Source organism: Sciurus vulgaris, assembly GCF_902686455.1.
Source record: "Sciurus vulgaris genome assembly, chromosome: 5".
Lineage (NCBI taxonomy): Eukaryota > Metazoa > Chordata > Mammalia > Rodentia > Sciuridae > Sciurus > Sciurus vulgaris.
Window position 1 is genome coordinate 38,231,512 of NC_136465.1, and position 21,936 is coordinate 38,253,447.

At 36.7% G+C, this 21,936-nt stretch overlaps 1 protein-coding gene across 5 annotated transcripts in view; it reads left to right on the forward strand.

Moving 5' to 3' along the window:
• SNX25 (sorting nexin 25) overlaps positions 1-21,936 on the forward strand; it is a 109,118-nt gene that overhangs the window by 43,674 nt on the left and 43,508 nt on the right. For all 5 annotated transcript variants that reach the window (XM_079141915.1, XM_079141914.1, XM_079141916.1 and 2 more), the window contains exon 6: positions 20,539-20,609. In XM_079141915.1, the coding sequence (XP_078998041.1) occupies positions 20,539-20,609 (71 nt within the window). The remainder of the gene's footprint in view (positions 1-20,538; positions 20,610-21,936) is intronic.

Sequence of the window (21,936 nt, forward strand, 5' to 3'; positions counted from 1 at the left end):
TCTCTTATAGGGAAGGCATGTCTCCCTAAGATATTTTTCAGGGTGAGCATGTTTTTTCTTTTATAGTATATACATATACAGTATAATTATATAGCATTTCCTAATTTGTGGATTTGCTAGGCTTGTTTCTCTACTTATCCTTCTATTTGACTGTTCCTAAATGAATGACATATAAGGAAGAAAGAAAACTCTGGTGTGTCAGTTTTAATTTTCTTTAGTAATTTTGGTAAATCACTGACAGAAAAGTAAAATATTGACTGAACTTGGAACTATTCAAGGATTTTAGATTTGCCACATTTGCCTTTGTACTAGGGTTCACATTAAGGTGACTTATGCTACTTAATTTACTGATGGGAATAGTACTTATATAAGAGACACGTTGTAGATGGCACTGTGTTCTTATGGACTGTATGCCATCTATTAATCTTGATCCTACAAATGTGTTATGATGAGTTTAGTGATATGGCTTTCTTTAAAAGTATTTTAATTCTTTTGGCCTATAATACCTGAATATTTTATTTGTCCTTCTCATTCCATGCATAATCTTAAATGAAATGTGCTAAATGGTAGTTGTTTATTATAGATTTGTGATTATTTGTGTATGAATTGAGAAATTTCATTTTGAGAAATGTGACACTTGAGCTGATGGAGAACCCATGAGCCAATATTCTATATTTGTTATCTGAGACTTGTTTGTGATACCTACCCAAAGGTCTTCCTCACCATGGCTTCCTTTGATTCCTTTTTTTAAAACAAACTCACAATAGCATGTTCTTATTGCCACCTCTTCTCCCTAAAACTCTACATGTATACCAAGCTCTGATTCTAAGGATGCCATTCAGATCTGTGCTCCAATATTCCTTCACCTGTTGCATTAATGCCTTCTTCCTGTCAGTCACTTTCTATTCCCCTCACCCCACAGCCCTTGGCAATCTCTAATCTGCTTTCCATTTCAATGAATTTGCCTATTTTAGGAATTTTATATAAATGGAATAATGCAATATGTGTGTGGTGTGGCCAAAGTAGCATATGCTGACCACTCTAAGACACTGTTTAGAAGCAGATCCTCATGTTCATAAATTGTGGGTGCACTCAATTCCTAAGCAGTTTTCTTCTGGTAAACAATCCACAGTAAAGTCAGACATGGACCATTTGGTAACTCCAAGCAAGTTTAATATGATTTAGAGTCAACAGTGGCAGATTGAGTGAGTCGATATTCACTGTTCTTCCAAACTTGTGGATGAATGTTAAATTTTATATGCCAAACATATTTGATATGCCCTGTACACATGGTGAAATAGTGATATTAACAAAAAGATATCAGAGAGATTTTTGAATGTTCAATTATTGGTTCTCTAGCACCATCTGTCATTTTGTATTTAAGCACAATTTCTGTGTGACAAGATGAATCTTGTTAAGAATTAATAGTTCATCTTCTTCAAAATGTACTAGCCAGATGCTTAGAACTATTTGAATACTGCAGTTCAGCATTCGGCAGATAAAGAAGTATCTCAGCAAGAGTTGGTCCTTTAAATGGTGGTGGTATCTATTGCCCCAGGATGATGGAACAACTTGATTTGGCTATAGTAGGAACATCATAGATTACCTTAAGCTGGGCGTCCAAAAATTACACCGATTTTACATTTTCCTTTCCCCTCTAATATGTGATGAAACAACAACAGTGTCAGCATTTTAATCTTCCTTTTGACTTCATAAATAAGACAAAATTGAAGAATAGCATAATGGGAGTTCTAGGAATCAGGCCCTCAGTTGAGTCCTCAGCGACTTAAGGGGCAGTAGAAATGCTGAGCTGAAGGACACCTATTTCAAAAATTGTGATATAATTCACAAACAAAAAAGTTCACCACTTAAAAATGTGCACTTCAGTGGTTTATAGTGGGTTCAAAGACTGTGCACCTAATATCACTGTATAATTCCAAAATATTTTCATCAGTCTCAAAAGAAATGCTATGCCCATTAGCAGTCACTTTCTATCCCACCCCCCACAGCCTTTGGCAAACTCTACTTTCTGTTTCAATGAATTTGCCTCTTTTGGATATTTTATATAAATGGAATCATGCAATCTGTGGCCTATTGTGTCTAACTTCTTTCACTCAGCATAATGTTTTCAAAGTTCATCCATACTGTAGTAAGTATCAGCACTCATTTTTTTTTTTGGCTGAATGATACATCATTGGATGAATATATCACATTTTGTTTATTCATCTATTAGCTAATGGACAATTTATGTTGTTTACACTTTAAAGAATGACTTTTGAGTGACCACTGAGCATCTTCAGTAGCATTTCAGTAGCATTCCCAATGACTCTTGATAAATGAAAGTAAAATAAAATGTGGATTCTAACCTCTTCCTACCGCTGCCTGCCCCAGTGTGCCTGTCACCAAGAAGAGATGGAACACAGACACCAAGAAGGCATAGACCTCTTATGCATTATTCCTGATCTGTATATGATATTCTCTTTTGTGTCCTCCATCATACTATTCAGGTTTGGATTTCTAGCAGAGTGTACAGAGTCAGTGGAGAGAGCAGCTGGAAGTGTTTTGATGATTAGATAATCAAGAACTTAAGATGTCAGTCTATTCGAAGCAAAATACATTTGCAGGTCTAATTAAGTTGGTATAATGACCGAGTCCAGTTGAAATGGCAATTCTTCTGACCTCTAAACCTTTATAAGCTTTCAGTTCCTCATGTAAGTCTTGGGATATGTGTTCATGACTTCCTGTAGAAAATTCTGCAGTAATAAGGGGTTGAAAGATACCTTTCCTTGAAAGTGTCATATGCATCTGGCAACATCAGCTATGGGATCATGGTAATCTGAAGAATTTACAGTCCCTGCACCAAGCTTGGCAAAAAACTTTGGGAGAAAACACCTTGGAAGGCATTTTTCTTAGTGATAGATATGCACCTCCAGAGTTACTAGCTGAACAGTTTTGTAACTACTACATATTTTGTAGGGTCTTCCCCTGGACCTATGTCTGTGACACAGCTTCTTGGGCTTTGCAATATAGTAGAATTCCATGCAGTTCTATTTCATATGGCACTGAGATATCTTTATTCATGGGGCATTTGTCCTTATCCATTGCATCTTAGGAATAGACCTGAGGGCTAACCTTCATTCTTTATTTCTTGCACAGCTAGAAGTAGAAAGGCCACCAGAAATGACATTAATTACAGAGATTGATCTTTTTGCTCTAAAATGTAGATGATGTTACATAAATTGATAGTCAGTATTGCTTTTTATTAGATACTTGTCTAAAAGCTACATTGCTGAGGCTTATCAACCTCCCAGCATTAACGGGATTGCTTTCTTCAGTTATAATTTGAACTATTCTGTTGTTTTTCTGGCATAGTTAGAGTACTCTGCTATCCAACTTTATTAGCATTTTAGGTCACTATCTTCAGATTGCTCTCAATAAAATTTTGGGACACGCTGCCTCAGGCAGGGAGTATGTTTTATTTAAACTAAACAGTTGATGAAATCATCCACTTTTATTTCCCACATATTTGGGAGATGGATGCATGTTTTCTAAAGGAAATAGTCATTCCACTCTGCTAAGATGGAATGCATTGAAGACAAAATAAAATAAAGAACCATGAAGCTGATAATTATAGTTCTGGGATAGTTTGGTAATTTTCTGTGTCAGCATGAGGTACTTTCACAGTAAGATTATACAGCTAGAAAAGCTTCCTTCAAATACACTAAATGAGTTGTTTTTAAACCTGGTAGTATCCAGGAAGTTGAAGTGAAGATGTGGTAGCTAGACTGGTTCGATATTTTGAATTTTCCATGGTTTTGTAGTAGGAGCAGTGTTGAACACTGCCAACAACACAGGAACCAAAAATGTGAATGCTGTCTTGGCACAGGGTATTCATGGGCAGTTGAATAGACTTCCTGCTGCTGGTGTGGGTGACAGGATAATGCCACAGTCCAGAAAAGCAAACCAGAGCTTAGAATGAAGGTGTAGCCATTAGTGAGACTCAACGGTTAGAATCATATTAGAAAAAGGGCTAGATATTCCCTTATATTGAAGATAATGTGGAGTCAGTATGCAGGAAGGGAAAAATGAAAGGTTCTGATCTTATAAAACCTGTGTAGAGTAGTGTGCAGATTGTGGTCCAAGAAAGCATCCATGCTGCCTTTATTGGTAATTCTTCCACATATTTGTAAGACATTCCCCAATGAAAATTGCTCCTCCACTAAAACATATAGATACTCAAGCTGCACCCTAGGAATTTCATGTAATTGTTCTAGAGAAGAACGAAAGGCATCATAAGTATTTTTAGAAAGCCCCCCACAAGTACTACCAACAAGTATTATTAATCTGTTTTAAATGGAATATTCTTACACATGCTACAACTGAAGTCTTTGCTAGATATCATATAATTGACTGTATTATAATTCTTTGAAAACTAGTTTGAGATATATGGTGACTGTTGAGGAGAATATTGATTGAAGAGACTATTGATTAGTCAGGACACTTCAGTCTCTACACTTCAATCTGAACCAAAGGCTTTTTTTGGATTTTCTTTTTTCAAATCACTGACCTTCCTGGAAATTTTTTTCCCCTAAGGTTTCTTGGTAAAATAGACATTTTGGGCTAGATAATTTTGTTTATTTTAGAATGTTTAGCAGCATTGCTGGCCTCCACTCACTGTGCCTGTGGTATCCCTATTGTAACAATCACTGTGCCTGTGGTATCCCTATTGTAACAATCAGAAATATTTCTAGGCATCACTGAATGTGCCTCCCACCCAGGGGGAAAAAGTTGCCTTCAATTGAATGTTGCTGGGTTAACTCTAGGAATAAATTAGAGGTACTTTCTGTAGTTGGAATTAGATTCAGCTGAAAGTTATAGAACTATCCCTCAAATAATGGTGATTTACCCAAAGTGAGTGGTCCCTTGCCAGCTTTATTGAGGTACACTTGACAAATAGAATTTGTATATTTTAAAGGTAGATAATATGATGTTTGGTATACATGTACATAGTAAAATGATTATCACAATCAAGCTAATTAATATCCATCACTCACAAAATTACCATTGTAACTCTTAGCAGATTTTAAGTATACAAACAGTATTAACTACAGTCACCATGCTGTGCATTAGATCTTCAGAACTTACTTACCCCACATAATTGAACCTTTGTATCAATTGACTAGGATCTCCCCATTTCTCCCACACTCAACCCTAATTTTTGCTTTCTGCTGTTATGACTTTTTGTGCCAGGAAAAGGTGCTTTCACAGTAGAATTGTAAAGCTGAAAATGCTTCTTTCAAACATTGTAAATTCTACCCACCAGGGAGATCATGTAGTATTTGTCCTTCTGTCTGCCTTATTTTATTTTAGCAATTGTCCTCCAGAGTCATCCATGCTGTTATCAGTGGCAGAATTTCCTTTTTTTTTTTTTTCTAAAATATTGCTCATTTCACACAAGGCTCATAGACGGCTTCCCACATATCCCACTTCTTTAATTTTTAAATGCAAGTGGTGGGCAGTTACTTTGAGTTCTCAGATCCTTGTTCTCAGGGTATCACAGCCTATTATAATGACACAAAAAAGAATTAGTAGCAAACATATCAGAATTTCCTTATTTTTTAAGGATGATTAGTGGAGTAGCAGTCCAGGATGCTACCCCACTTAAGGACCCGTACTCCCTCCAGCCCCTACTCTGCCATCCTAAGGGTATTTTCCAGAGTCCTTGGGGTCCAAAGTGACTTCAAAGTGCCATTCATCAAATCCTGATTCCAAGGAACAGGACAAAGGCAAAGAAAGAAGGTAGCAAAGCAACATGCACTAGCTCTCTGTTAAGGAAATTTCTGGAAGCTGCCACATGATATTTCTGCTTATATCTTATTAGTCAGATAAATGAGATATACTAAACTTATTCAGGACAGTCTTAGGCCCAGTTAAAAATGGAATATTCTGTTACTAAAGAAGAAAATAGAAAGGATAATGGAATAGGCAATACCTATACCTGTTTGTGCTACCATACCACATGTTTTATAGTTTAGTGAGACAGAATAATTCTTATTTTCCACACAATCATAGAAAAATATAACTTTCCTAGCTAAGTTTAAACAGATTGCAAGCAAATGCTCTATTTCACTGAAATAAAACAAGAGGAAATGAGCTTAATGAATGAATTAACTTAAGATATCATAATGAATGAATTAATTAAAGACATCATAATTAGCAATGGAATGAGTTACTTAGGGACTTTACTAAATATTTTTTCTTTGAACATTGTATTAGTCAGCTCTTTGTTGCTGGGACCAAAATACCTGACTAGAACAACTAAGAGGCTGAATCAGGAGGATTTCAAGTTCAAGACCAGCCTTTTCTACTTAGCAAGGCCCTAAGCAATTTAGGGAGACCCTGTCTCAAAATAAGAAATAAAAAGGGATGGGATGTAGCTCAGTGGTAAATTTCCTCTGGGTTAAATCTTAAGTTTCCCCTACTACCCATCCCAAAATAAAACAACCAAGAGGAGGAAAAGTTTATTTTGGGCTCATGATTTCAGAGATCTCAGTTCCATGTTGGCCAACTCCATTGCTCTGGATCTGGAGGTAAGGCAGAACAACATGGCAGAAGAGTGTGGTGGAAGAAAGCTGCTCAGCTCATGACAGCCAAGGAAGCAGAGATAAAGAGTATGAAGAGCCAGGGACAGTATATATCCCCCAAGGCTATGTACTTGACTCCTTAGTGACCTTTCTTCAGCTATACCCTGCCTACCATTACCACCCAGTAGTTCATTCCAATTATTAATCCATATTAATCCATCAAATGGCTTAATCCACAGATGTGGTTACAGATCTTGTAATCTAGTCATTTCACCTGTGAAAATTCCTTCATTGCCCATTGCCTAACACATGAGCTTTTGGGGAGTTACCTTATATCCAAACCATAACATACATTAAGGAAATGGGTTTTTATCTCTGGATTGATTTAGAAGCATTAGCACTTGAAGATAACATGTTAACATTCTTGAAATTGCATGCTTTTGTGAAGAACTTAAATTGTTTGAACATTTGGCATTTTAAATGATGATTCTGAAAATATATTGTGAATCTGAGTAGTAAAATAGGATTACATTGTAAAGGAACATGAAAGAAGAAATCAAGTACATCTCAAGACAAACTAATGCACCATGTCAGAAATCAGTAAGCATGCAACAACTGCTAAGGAAAAGATTAGTGTGGGTGGACAAGGAGATGAAAAATCTTAAAGTATAAAACAGAAGATCCTGGCAAACTTTTATCAAAAGAATAAATGAATATGAATTTAGTTTTAAAATCACAATAAAACACAAGGACACTTATGAAAAATGTTCTAAAAGATCTTTCAATTTTCTGAGAAATAAAAGTACTTTAAGCTGGGCGTGGAAGTGCTTGTCTGTAATCACAGTGACTAGGGAGGCTAGGTAGGAGGATTGCCAATTTCAAGACCATCCTCAGCAATTTAGCAAGGCCCTAAGCAACTAAGCAAGACACTGTCTCAGGATTAAAAAAATAAATAAAAAGGGTTGGGGATATAGCTCAGTGGTATAGCACCCTAGTAGGTTCAGTCCCCAGTACCCTCCCTACCTGCAAAAAGGAGTATTTTGAATTCTTTCAGAAGGATCCCCTTCTGTTGGGAAATAACAAAGGACACAGAAGTGTGGGAATTAAACATATTGGAGGACACACCTTATTTTCATTTATCAGAGGAAAGGTAATTGAATATTGACAATAATATAAAATTTGATAATGGGGTAATTTTGATGTTAAAGAAATTTATGGTCTCTCTGAAATTTAAAAAAAAATTCTTACATACTTATAAATGGAGCAATACTGGAATTGTGAGTAGTTGTATCTACTTTATGAATGACTATTCAGGCCACAATTCAGTTTATATAAAACACTTAATGCAAGATCTGGCATAGTCCCCCAATCATTATCCACTACTATTATTGTTGTTACAGTCGTTAGATCTATAGATTTCTTTTTTGGAGGGTGGGTACTAGGGATTTAACCCAGGGGCAATTTACCACTGAGTCACATCTCCAGCCCTTTTAATTTTTATTTTGAGATAGGATCTCAATAAGTTGCTTAGGAACAGAATGAAATTAAACCCCTATCTCTCACCCTGCACAAAACTCAACTCAAAATGGATCAAGGATCTCGAAATCAGACCAGAGACCCTGCATCTTATAGAAGAAAAAGTAGGTCCAGATCTTCAACATGTCCGCTTAGGATCAGACTTCCTTAACAGGACTCCCATAGCACAAGAAATAAAAGCAAGAATCAACAACTGGGATAGATTCAAACTAAAAAGCTTTCTCTCAGCAAAGGAAACTATCAGTAATGTGAAGAGAGAGCCTACAGAGTGGGAGAAAATCTTTGCCACTCATACTTCAGATAGAGCACTAATTTCCAGAATATATAAAGAACTCAAAAAACTCTACACCAAGAATACAAATAATCCAGTCAACAAATGGGCTAAGGAAATGAACAGACACTTCACAGAAGAAGATGTACAAGCAATCAACAGCTATATGAAAAAAATGTTCAACATCTCTAGTAATAAGAGAAATGCAAATCAAAACTACCCTAAGATTCCATCTCACCCCAATTAGAATGGCGATTATCAAGAACACAAGCAACAATAGGTGTTGGCGAGGATGTGGGGGAAAAAGTACACTCATACATTGCTGGTGGGGTTGATTAGTGCAGCCACTCTGGAAAGCAGTATGGAGATTCCTTAGAAAGCTTGGAATGGAACCACCATTTGACCCAGCTATCCCACTCCTTGGCCTATACCCAAAGGACTTAAAATCAGCATACTACAGAGATACATCCACATGGAGGAAGGAAGGACTGTATAGAGGGAAAAGAGGGGGGGACGGGTGGGGGGGAAGGAAAAAAAATAACAGAATGAATCAAACAACATTACCCTATGTAAATTTATGATTACAAAAATGGTATGCCTTTACTCCATGTACAAATACAGAAACAACATGTATCCCATTTGTTTACAATAAAAAAAAAAAAATAAGTTGCTTAGGAACTTACTAAGTTGCTGAGGCTGGCCTTGAACTTGTGATCCTCCTGTTTCAGCCTCCCAAGGCACTGGGATTACAGGTGTGCCCCAACATATCTGGCACAAATATCCATTGCAAATAGATTTAATTTCATTATGAACACTGATCAACTGCTAGTGGCTGATTGGAATGCATTATTAAGTTTTGGGGTTTGTGGGAATCTATTAAATAACAATGCCCTTCTCTCCTTCTGAGGTCTGTACCATGTTAGAGCCAAGGAATAAGGCATACAGACCAAAATGACAATGATGGGTAACTGAAAAATGCAGTTTATATGTGCAAGCAGTGGATTTTCTCAAACAGTCTCAGGATTAGCTAGTCCTTTTCACCTACCATTGCTGGGCCAGAACAAACCTTCCTGTTCCTCCTTCCCACCTCCCTGGTAGGTCCAGAGTCCAACTGCTGGCTGCCTGTTGGAGGCTAGGAGCACATGCTCTTAAGAGGAAGGAGAAAAGAAAGGCTGTGCATCACACATGTAATTTCTTTTTCTCTATGATCAAACTAAAAATCCCTTTTACCAAGCACAGTGGCACATGCCTATAATCAACTATTTGATAGGTGGAGGCAGGAAAATTGCAAGTTTGATGCCAGCCTAGGCAACTTAGCAAGATGCTGTCTCAAAATAGAAAATAAAAAGATCTGGGGCTGTAGCTCAGTGGTAAAGCAACCCTGGGTTTAATCCCTAGTATTAAAAAAAAAAAGAAAGAAAGAAAGAAAAGAAAAACAAATTTCCTCCTTCACTAGCAAATAGCAAAAGGCACAGAAGTGGGAAGTTAACATATCAGAGGACACATGTTATTTTCATTTAAGAGGAAAGAGAATTGGAGGGCTGAGGGGCAAGGGTGGGTTGACAGAGACTGGAGATGAGGCTTCTTATACTTGGAATGAAACATCAAGAGTTGAGTGTATGGGGCTGGGGTGTAGCTCAGAAGTAGCGCGCTTGCCTAGCATGTTTGAGGCACTGGGTTTGATTCTCAGCACCACGTATAAATAAATAAACTAAAGGTCCATTGAAGATTTAAAAAAATTTTTTTAAAAAGTAAAAAAAGAAAGAGTTGAGTGCAGGTAATGCTGTTTTCTTTATTAAAAACAAATAAAAAATATGATGCTACATACTTCCAGCAGAACAGTTTTATGATTCACAGGGTCTATTAAAGGAACAGTAGTGAAGAGTGGTAGAAGTAGTGTGCTACTCTCTAGTGTTAGTACTCTAGCCATGCCAGTTTAAAGCCACCAGCACCATGTCACTAAATGTGAAGTTGGAAAGAGATTTGCAGTAGTCCTCCATTTTGTTTAGTATTTCCATCATGCTGATATAACAGATGTAAGCCACCTGATGATGGCTTACTATTATCATATGTAATAATAAAGTGAATGTAATTACTGGGAAATGATAAGTTTTAGAACTTATTACCTTTTAAAATATAATTTATTTAATTATAACATTGTATAACTTAATTTTTAATACTAATTGGTTTAATTCTTAAAACATTTAGCAACCAGGTATCTTGAACTAGCTCCAGCACAGCACTGAGTGGTAGTTATGCATGCTATCTTGATGAGCCTGAACTAAGAACTACCGTTCTTCTTGGAGTAGATAGGGTTAACGACACAAAAAGTCATCTTACAGAGATCAGTCACCTAAAGTAGACCCTGACCAAGAACTTGGGTTCAGCAGTCAGACAGACCCAGACTCAAGAGACCTGTTTTGATTTTGGTTTTGCTTCTTACAAGCTGTGTGACCTTGGGCAAGTCACTTAAACCCTGAGCCCCAATTTTTACTAGAGAACATGGTTCCTATTTCATAAGATTGTTATGACAATTAAATGAGATTTTGCAGGTGATTTATTAATACAGTTCTCAGGTCATGCTAAGTTTCCAATAAGAGCTAAAAACAAAAAATTTTAAAAAAGAAAAATAGCAATTATCAGGACAAGGCAACAAAATTCTCAGATACTGACTTGAATCTGATTAAAAGACAGTAATACTTTAAAAAAATTTTACTCAAAATATTAGTACATTTTCAACAAAGAATATTAAAGTAGTCAACCAAAGATAATATTCAACAAACATTCTGAAAAAAATGTGCTATGCTTAATGTAAGAATAGAGAATGAAACATAGCAGTGGTATTATACATATATATGTATATATATTTTATATATATATATATAAAACACTAATGATACTCATGGCTGACATAAAAAGAAGACTAGCAGAAACTAAACACAGGAGACAGAAGAAATTTGGCTTTCTTAAACAAATTGCCCTGGCCATCCAGTAGTAACATAGCTCTGGTTGTTTCTGTAACATGTAATTTCTATAGTCTCTGGGAACTAGAAAATTAATATATGGTAACATTTGTTATTTAGGATCATCAAAATATAGATAAACAAGATTAAGAAAATAAGAATCACTTTTATAAACATAAACTATTAATACCTAGTATATTTCAGATTTTTTTTATATAGAATATACATGTTTATATAAATGCAAGACACCTCACTGCTCTGGTTCAGAATTTCCTGCCTATTGTAACTCAGATAGTTCACAGGTATATGGAAATGAATTTCTGCAGTCCTTGGGGGTCAGGGCCTGGAAGACTGGTTATACCCATGTTCTATTCACACATCCTTTTTTTATGTGTAGCTTGAATGGAAAAAGATCAGGAAGTATTCCTTCTTCTTTCTGTAGTATCAACTACTTTTTGCACACCAGAAAGAAAACAGGTTCAAAAACCCTTTGGCAGAAAGAGCCTCTGATTCCTCCCAGTCCTAACTTAAAACATTTCTCTAGTTTGTGCTCCTGACAGTCTCTATTTAATGCCACTTAACATTCCTCATGAAAAGATAGCTCCTAACCTTGTTATTATCCTTCACAGTACTCAAAGACATAGGAAGTAAAATGAAGATACCTTTTTTTGGTTCATAATATTGATGAATATTAAAAATTTGATGATACCTAATATTGATAAGGGTGCAGGAAAATAGGCAACCCCATGTTCTACTGCTAGGTGTATAAATGATTATGTAACACAGTTTTATAATGTGAAAATGTAAATTCTTTTTGATCCAATTTTTACTATTAGTAATTTTCTTAAGTAATCATGAGTGTATGGAAAGATTTTTCCAAGAATGTATCTTTTTTTTTTTTTCCCCCGCAGTGCTGGGGATTGAACCCAGGACCTTGTGATTGTAAGGCAAGCACTCTACCAACTGAGCAACATCCCTAGCCCAAGAATGCTTCTTAATCTTTTATTTAAAATAGAGAAAAGTTTGAAATAACCAAAATGCCTAATAATAAAGATTTAAAAATTTTTTTAAAATTTGGTGAATCTACACAATGGATTATCATGTGTTGTTATTGGAGAATGGGATTAGAATATTTAAAAATAATAGAAGATATTAACTATAAATTGATAAATTTAAAAAGGCTCTGGAACTGTATATACATCATAAGCCCAGTCTTGTAAAGCAAGAAATATTGTTTGCATTTAAAAAAAAAAGATTAAAAGGTAGGCATGGTTGCCCACACCTGTAATCCCAGTTATCTGGGAGACTGAGGCAGGAATATTACGTAAGTTTGAGACCAGCCTAAATTAAAAAGATAAAATATGCCATATGTTAGTAGTGGTTAACTTTAAATGTTGTGCTTTGTGTATTTTCTAATTTTCTTCAGTGAACATATGCTACTTTAGAGGAAGTAAGATTGGCTCAGACTAAGAAAGTCTGCCCAGCCATTTATCAAACTGGAATAACAGACACTAAAGTTAGCTACATAGTTAACAGAAATAATGTTTCTCCCAAGTACACTCTACACTGTAAAATGTCATTATGAGCCCATTCTTTGAGCTTTCTTATTCTCTGAGAAATTTTGTTCTCTGAAATTTTAGACTTTCAGAAACTTTGCTCTTTGGAATTAGATCCGTAAGAATGACATATCCTTCTCTTGCTTGGAGAATCTAAGTAAGGTTGACACACAGAAACAACTTTGATTTATAACCCAGATGCAGAGCCTCAAATTAGGGGTTTTGAGACGCAACATACCTATTTTAGTCAGCTTTTGTGCTGCTATGACTAAAAGGATCTGACCAGAACAATTTTAGAGGGGGAAAAGTTTATTTGAGGGCTCACGGTTTCAGAGGTCTTAGTCTAGGAAGGCCAGCTCCATTCCTCTGGACTCAGAGTGAGGCTGAACATCATGGCAGAAGAGTATGGCAGAGGGAAGCAGCTCAGGTGATGATTAGGAAGCAGAGAGAGGAACTCCACTTGCCAGATACAAAATATATACCACAAAGCCACGCCTCCAATTCCCACCTCCTCGAGCCACACCCTACCAGCCTTCAGTTACTGCTCAATTAATCCCTAGTGGGATTAATTCATTGATTAAGGCTCTCACAGCCCAATCATTTCTTCTCTAAACCTTCTTGCATTGTATCACATGTGAGCTTTTGAGGGGACATTTCACACCAAACCATAACAAATACCATATCTATCTTAACTTTTTAACTTTATAACTCCCAAAGAAATAGGACCCTGGATCTACCCAAAATTGATCTCTTGACACAACCCTGCTTTGAACCTATGAAAATATTGCTTTATTTAAATTTCATCTCTTCTCTAGTTCCCAGAGTAACTATCTTTTCCTTTGGGGGATTTCCACCAGTTCCTCTGGTATATAGTCTTTAGCTCATTTCTGGGTGCATAAACCTGATTTTGTTGGACCACAGTAACCCTGATAGCCATGGGTTGATAGGACTGAAAAACTTTTTATATTCAGGAAGAAGTACCACGACTTGAAAATATTTATATGTATTTTACAAACACATGCATACCATTTCCCTTGATACATTTAAAGAGTCAACAACAGTGGCAAGAAATAATAAGTAAACATTTATTGAACTCTTTGGAGTAGGCACTGTTCCAGATTTTTAGAGGTAATATCTAATTTAATCTGCATAACAACTCTATGAGGCAAAATACTGTTATCACTCTATTTTTACAGATGAGGACTCTTAAGGTTTAGAAAGCTTATATAATTTTCCCAGGGAGAAATAGTCTGTATTAGAAATAGGATGTGAACACAGGCCTGTCTGATGCCAGAGCTCACATTCTCAACTACTCTGATTCATGTTCTGAATTATCCCGCAGACCCTTTCAGTAGTGCCACGGATATGAGAAACAGTGTCAGCTTGGCTGACTGAAATGATCACAGGTTTTACTCAAATGCTTTAACTGAAGGTCCTCCAATGAAAACATTATCCCTAGCCTGTGGCAACTCTGAAAACATTATCTTAAAATTTTTTAGTTTTTCTTTAACATTTGTACTTATTGGGAGTCTATAAAGTTTTATTCCCAATTTTAATACAGTGTTTTAAATCATTTGCTATATTATATACCTGAAACTAAGCTTTTTCCAGTCTTTGATTCCAAGAAATCTGAAATGTACATGCACAAATAGCTCTAAAGTAGTAATTTAAAAAAGAACTGTTATGTGTGCCTAATGAAACAAAGAAGAGTATATATGTATACACATAAATACATAGACAGCGTGTGTGCGTGCACGCGCACGTGTGTTTGGTTTGTGAGCATTTTGTAAGCATTTCAAAACTGTTCTGAACATAAATAGTAGAAGGGCAATGAATCTAAAGATGTCTACGATGATTACTTTGAAGTACTCTGTACCATTTAGGTGTTTCAGTTTAGTGGGAAAATTCTTAAGTACAAAATTTCTCTCAGTCTTTATTTATTTAACCGAGTATATAAAACAAAAGAGAGGTGAGGTGGCTACACAGAGGAGTAGGTAATAGTTACCTTTGTGTGACTTTTTCTTTGTCCCTGGGACAAAAGGATTTTGCCAGAGTTGTGAAACAGCTTAACTCTTGTTATACCACTTCTCCCTAATACTTGATTTTACATTATCATTTGAAAAAACATATACAACAGTCTATACACTTCCAATAATTTTCTAACCAAACTCTGCACCAGCAAGGCTATAACCCCCTCTGGAGAAAGAAAGCCAGTTGAGTGCTGGGTATCTCTCAGCAGCTTCCTGGAATTCTGAAAAGCCTGGGCCCTCAAGGACAGTCGAGACTTGGATATACATGTTGAATGCTTTTGTTCAGAAAAGTGAGAATGAAAAAGTCATTTTCTACTTTGCCTTTTGGTGTCAAGTGAAAGTGCATTAACAGACTTTCATCTTCAAATGCTGACTATGTGCGAAACACTGTGTGAGGCAGGTCTGGTGTATGTAACGGTGGGTTGATTGTGTATCTTTGGATTCCACTCTCTGCCATCAGGATTATGCCGTTTATAATCCAGCATAGGAGAGCCAGGTGGATGTAAACAGCCAAGTGTATGCACGCAGTGACTAATGATGTGGAAGTGGAGTAGAAAGAGCTAAGAGCTGGGCAGGAGCAACTGTTGCCCTACAAAAGAGAAGAACCTGGGAAAGCCATAGAGAAGACTGGCCATGAACTGAATGTTTAAAAACTAGCAGGATTTCAACAGATGAGCAGGGAGGATGATTGTACACAAGAGGGAGAAGAAACAGGAGAGCAAATACCAGAGTCAGGGAAGGGCTGGAGTGTGTGGGATACTGCGTGTGGTCTGAATGGTAGCAGCGGAGTATCCAAGAGGGATAGAGAAGGCAGCAAGGCTCATTCTGTCTGGTGTTGGCCATGCTTATGTACTTTGAAAATCCTTACCAGATGAGCATTACCCTATATTGAATTTTGTAGAATTGCAGAAAAATGGTAAATAATATGAGCTGTAAGTCAGGCAGCTCTCCGTTGTATTTCTTACACGAGACCACATATAGATTTCTTAGTCTGTTTGAACACCAATTTCCTTCTCTGCAATGTGGAGATAATTATAGTCCCCATTGTGAGAATTAAGTGAGTTCATGTGAATTAAAATATCTGAACAGTTACCCCCCACCTATGAAAGAATTCTATAGATCTTAGCTGGTATTACATTCTGATTTTATGATTTCATTAACAAATGCTAACTCTCTACTTAGATGGTACACATTTTTTTTTTCAGTATCATCAGTGACTCATTTGTTCCAAAGCCTGAATCACTAAGACTATCAAAAAAACAAGTTGTCCAGAATATTATGCATACCTGTTAAGTGATACAGATATTAACTTTTACTAATTTAATTTATTAATATTTATTGAGTGTCTAAGTTCCTTCTAATAGTTCTGATATTTACCTGTTATATAATCATATTGTAGTGAAAAACTATGTACCTAAATCGTTGCACATATATCTTGAGATGTATCCCTGCCATAAAGTCTTAGAAGAGTGCTAGATTGATGAATTCTTGCATTTGCAATTTTGATGACTGTTGCCAAATCACCCTTCATAAAGGTTGCACTAATTTCCACTCCCATCAAAAAATATATTTATTGAGTGTCTACCATATGTTTTATGCCAAGATAGGTGCTATAGAATATAAGACACAACCCCTTTCCTCAAGAGGCTCTTCATCTAGATGGGGAGAAAGTAGCCTGTCTTTATTTTAGATAAAACCACCACAATTCTATCTTCAGCTAAAAATGTGTCATCATTTTTTGAAGGTATCTTAGGCCCTGGAATGACTGAACACATCATTTTCTTTGTAGCACACCTGGTGGAAGTGTCTCTTTTAAAAATAAAATAGTATTATAAAGTAGCAACAAATAGGTATTGTTGTAGAGCAGGAGTAATTTAGGATTTGAGAAAAGACAGATATTAAATGTGTGTTACAGGTGCTGGGGAAAACTTGAAGAAGTAATACATGTAAGATGGACAAGTAGGGAGATTGTCTTCTGAGGCAGAACATGAGCAAGAGCCGAGGGGGACTATAGCTTTGAGAGGACAAGATAGAAAGTGGCCTGGCTGAAGTCCACATTTAGATTGAGGAGAAAAGGAAATTGGGTTGGATAAGAGAGCCAGAGCTAATTGGTGGAAGAAATGGCAGCCTGGAATGTAGGTTTTTCCTTTGAGGAGTTTGCTGGAGGTATTGAGCACAGGAGGTTAAATGATCCTGTGAAGGTGTGTCCATGGGGCTGCTCAAGCTGTTTTCATGGGGGAGAGAGCAGGATAGCTTTAGGAAAGCAACTAAAACTGTTCAGCCATTGCCGGGACCCACACATGAGGAGGAACCCCAAAATGAGGTGGTAGCCAAAGGAGAAAAAGAAAAGAACTTAAAGATGTTCACAGGACAAGTCAATTGGTCTTTGAGACTGATGGTTCCTAGTAGGATATCTAATTCAGATAATAAGATTTTGAGAAGATAAGATGATTTTGGTTATTAGTGCAGAAATGGAAAGGTAAGGAAAGCCTATGCAAGAAAGAAGGTAGTTTGAATAGGTTTAGATAGGGAGGTAGGGAATATAGGAGAGAGAAAAATAGTTTGGAGAAAGTTAAAGAATGACTCATAATTCTACCAGTTTAACATAACTGCCTTTAATTTCATCTCTATCTCATCTTGTAACCCTGATTTATGTACCCATATAACATATCTGCTATCATAAATGTACATGCCATTTTGAATTTTTAAAATCAGTGTGTCGCAACATTTGTTTTCATGTAACCTTAATAATTATAAGTAGTATTGGCTCGGAGCTTTACTTTCAATCTCATATATCCCCAGAGCTTTCTGAAAACAGGGACCATATTGCTGTTGTTCATTCCTGTGTCCAGAACATAGGAAAAGATTAAAAATGTTTAATAAATGTATTGTAGACCCCATAGATTATTCCCATGTTTTTCTTTACAGAAGTTGCTATAACAATTGTGTATGGTGTGTTTTTGTTTTGTTTTTTGGTTTGTTGTTTGGGTTTTTTGTTTTTTGTTTTGTTTTGTTTTGACTGGAGGGTGCTTCTGTTAAATTGTTTCCTTATGATAAGTTTTCAAGATGGGAATTGTTTTGTGGATGGTCATTGGACATTAAGTCTATTTGCAGGACATCCAGATGGCAGTGTGCAAGGTGTTCAAAGAGATGTTCTAGAGTTGAATGAAAAGTCAGTATAGTCTAGTAGTAGAACCTTAGTCCTAAGGTTAAATTAAGGTCTTCATTCAGGAATGTTGGGCTCTGATAGTTCTGGGTTTGTATATGCTTCTTATATGTGTTTCCTCATCCATGTAGTAACTAGCATGAAAATTCACATAATGAGCCATTTTTGTGCTTTTCCATATTTTGGAGGAATTTCCGTTCCCTTAGTGTCTGTATCAGTGAATGAAATCATTGCTTCATTTGAACTGCCCAAAGACAAAGGCAACACCTCTCTTGGGAATTTCTCAGTGGGAAGCCACCAGTCGAAAACTGCCCAATTGATCGTGATGCCCTGCTCAAGGGGGATTCTGTGTTAGCCACAGAATTTATTAGTTCATAGTTCATTAGTTATTAGTTGATAAACCCTAATGGGGCTGTTTGACCCACAACTACGGTTTTGTTTATCTTGAAGAAACTTTCTTACAATAAATCCTTTTGATGTTTACACCTATATAATAAACGTGCTGAGTCTTCTTCCACCACAGGCAGGCTTTACCACTGAGTCCCACTTTTTCTATTTTTGTGTCTGGGTGTTTTTTCTAGTTCCCTCGCTACCCAGTTCTGGAAACTGAGTAAACATTTTGCAGATAGTGACGCATTAGAAAACTTTATTGGTCAGTAATGTCCTAGCAAGGCTTCAGTTTGGAAAATGGCAGCGGGGCATATATTCAGCCCAAAGTTATCTTTTGCACATGAAGTCCTTAAAGAACTTCAGGTGGGATGGCATTGATCACAAGATAAGATGACATATAGTGACGTAAGTAATTCAGGGGTTTATTTTCCTTATGCAGCAACATACCCTGAAATGGATAGTTTGGGGCTTCTTTGATAGCTCAGTGATGTCATTGGAGTCCTAAACTTCTGTCCCCTGACTTCACCATCCTCAGCCTATGGCTTCAATCCTCATGGTTGCTAAAGAATGAAGGTGGCTGCTGTACCCTGTCCCACTGCATCCTTTTTTTCTTAGCTTGAACTATGTCAGATGGCCAACACTCACTTAGGGAGAAGGTTGCATGTTCAACTTCAAGCATTGCTTTCCCTGATTAAAAACGTGATTCAGTTAGTAAGAAAGAAAGGGAGAATGAATGTTGGCTAGGCAGCCAGCAGTGTCTGCCACAGTCTTCAGGGGACAGGCCGACACTGTTTCTAACAACCTGCTCTTTGAGGTGGTGAGCATCAGACATTGATATTTATATTATACAAGTGAAAAAATAAAAAAAGATGTGAATTTGTCAGAAGGACATGAATAGCTGTGACTGATGAATTTGTGTCTCTTTTCTAGGTTTTAGTTGAAAAGCCAAAGAATATATGCTCTATTGTATGGGCTAAAAGCCAGCCAAATGTAGCATTAAATCTTAAAGTGCTTCACAGTTTGTGTCCAAAGTAATAATTAATGTTAAACAGCTTTATTGCAAGCAGATTGCAGTCAATGCAATTAAGGTCTGAGAACGCTCAGGACAGAAAAGTTTGGTTAGGAAAATCCTAGTAACCATTTGCCAGCCCTTAAGAATTGGGTTTAGAAAGCCTAAATGAATATGCTCAAAATAGCCATGACTCAGATTGTACTCAGCACTTAAAATGCAAGATTTTGTTTATTTTTCCTAACTCAAGCCTTCTAAGTTATACATGCATATAGCTGGTGCTGTATTCCAATAATTTTCAACTCTCACTCTGCATTAGTTACTGAGAGAGTTAGCATGAAAATACAGATATCTGAGTCCCACTGAAGATGTTCTTGACTCTGTAGGTCTTCTTAGGTCCTTTAGTTGACCTTCTCTGTAGGTCTTGACTCTGTAGGTCTTCTTAACAGGGTAGCGTACTAAGGCAGTACCTGTGGAGCTGGAGAGGGGAGCAACCTGGAGAAGTGTTTAGGAAGTATCGTCCAATAGAACTGTCTCTGCCAATCAAAACATTCTTTCTATTGTAACATCTAATAGGGTCTACAAGCTGCATGTGACTGTGGAGTAGTTGAAATGTATAACTGAAGAACTGAACGTTTTATTTACTTGGTTTAAATATTCACATGTAGCTCATGGGCATCTTGTTGGACAATGCAAATTTAAGAGATTAGAATTGACAGGCTTTGGTTTCCAAAGAATACCGAGGAGAGGCAGGAGTTGAGTCTAACCTCAAGGTTTCTGCCTTTAGGGGAACAGGTAGTAAGGCTTCTGGTAGAGGAAGAGTGGGGTGCCAGTTCATGGTTCTTGTGTCATGATAGCACGTGGCCCAGTGTGCTAGGGAGCTGCTCAATCCATGATGAGTTGTTTTGATGAGACCTGAGTAGAACTCACACCTTCTGTGTTGTACTTGTTTAGTATAAATAAATATATCTCTGGAAATAGTATTTTTTTCCTATTCAATCTATTCTCTTTCTCTTTGTCTTTTAAAAATCAGGTATCAAATTGTAGTGGAAATAATCCAGGCAACTACAATTAGCAGCTTTCCCCAACTGAAGAGGCACAAGGGTAAGAATCTATTTGTTTTCCATTATACATTTTAAAGGTCCTAGGTTGGTCCTGTCTTCTGTTCAGATATTTGGCAAATTTGAACATTTTTCTGACTTACATTTAAATATTTCAAATTGTTAAAAATAACAGTATAGTATTGTCACAGCTCGGTCCCTGTCCCCAGTGCCAATTCACAAACAGGACACAGTTTTGAGAAAAAGGAAAAATAATTTTTAGTGCTTTGCTAGCAAAGGAGAAGCATAGGGGACCCCTGTACCTGAAACTGTGATTTTGCCCATCAGCAGTAATAGGGAGATTTTAAAGGAGCTATTCAAAGGCCACTTCCAGGTGTGCCCTGACTGGGGGTCCCTAGGAGCCCTGATGGTGTGTTATCATTCACTTGTTAATTTGGGAGATATTCACTTCTTAGACCCTCTGGCAGATATCTCCTTCTGTTGGAGCAGATAACTCAAGGTAATCTTGTTCCCTGCCCCCAGGTTAGGGAGAGGGAAAAGAGGGAAAGGAAAAACATGTGCCTTTTAAAAATAAGCCTCAGAGCTATATTCAAAAGGTGAAGGTGGAGCGTTATAGTATCATTAGAAAAAGTAAATATAATTTCATCCTAACTAAAACCTTTGTTTTTATTTCTGTATCCTAGTAGAAACTTCATTCTCTGTAGTTGTAGATTTTAGAAGATTAAAATAAAATTGAGTATTTGGTGTTTCTGTTCTGTTTTTAAACTAAACATGATTACACAATTTTTTCTCATTGAGGTTTAAACTTCTTATTCATTAATATTTGTCTTGATATACGATCTTGATAGTCATTTAAATAACTAGTGAGTGCTGTTTCATAATTCACTTAATCTTTTCCTTTAGTTGAACATTTAGATTGTTAATAGTTTTTTCTCTTTACATTAGTGTTGTTGATTTTATACACACACACACACACACACACACACACACACACACACACACGCATATATATACTCTATTTTTCCTGTTTGTTTCTCTTCAAATGAAGTAAGGTTTATATCCAGGCTTGATTCGGAGCAATAGTAAGGTGCGTGGATGGCTTCCAGCTCCCTTGTAGTTTGCTGGTGCTAGCATATTCCCCTCACGTATAGGAAGTTGGGAGACATATTAAAATCTGGAATGTAAAGCAAACCTTGATTTGCTGTTGAGAGGCAAAACACTACTTTTACCCCATAGTGGACTTTTCACAAAAATCTCCAGGCCCACTAAAGTCTTCCTGCCAGGGTGATTAAAAAACAAAACAAAACAAACAAACAAACAAACAAAAAAAAAAAAACAGGGACAGGGAAGCCTTGGGCCAAGAAGCTTTC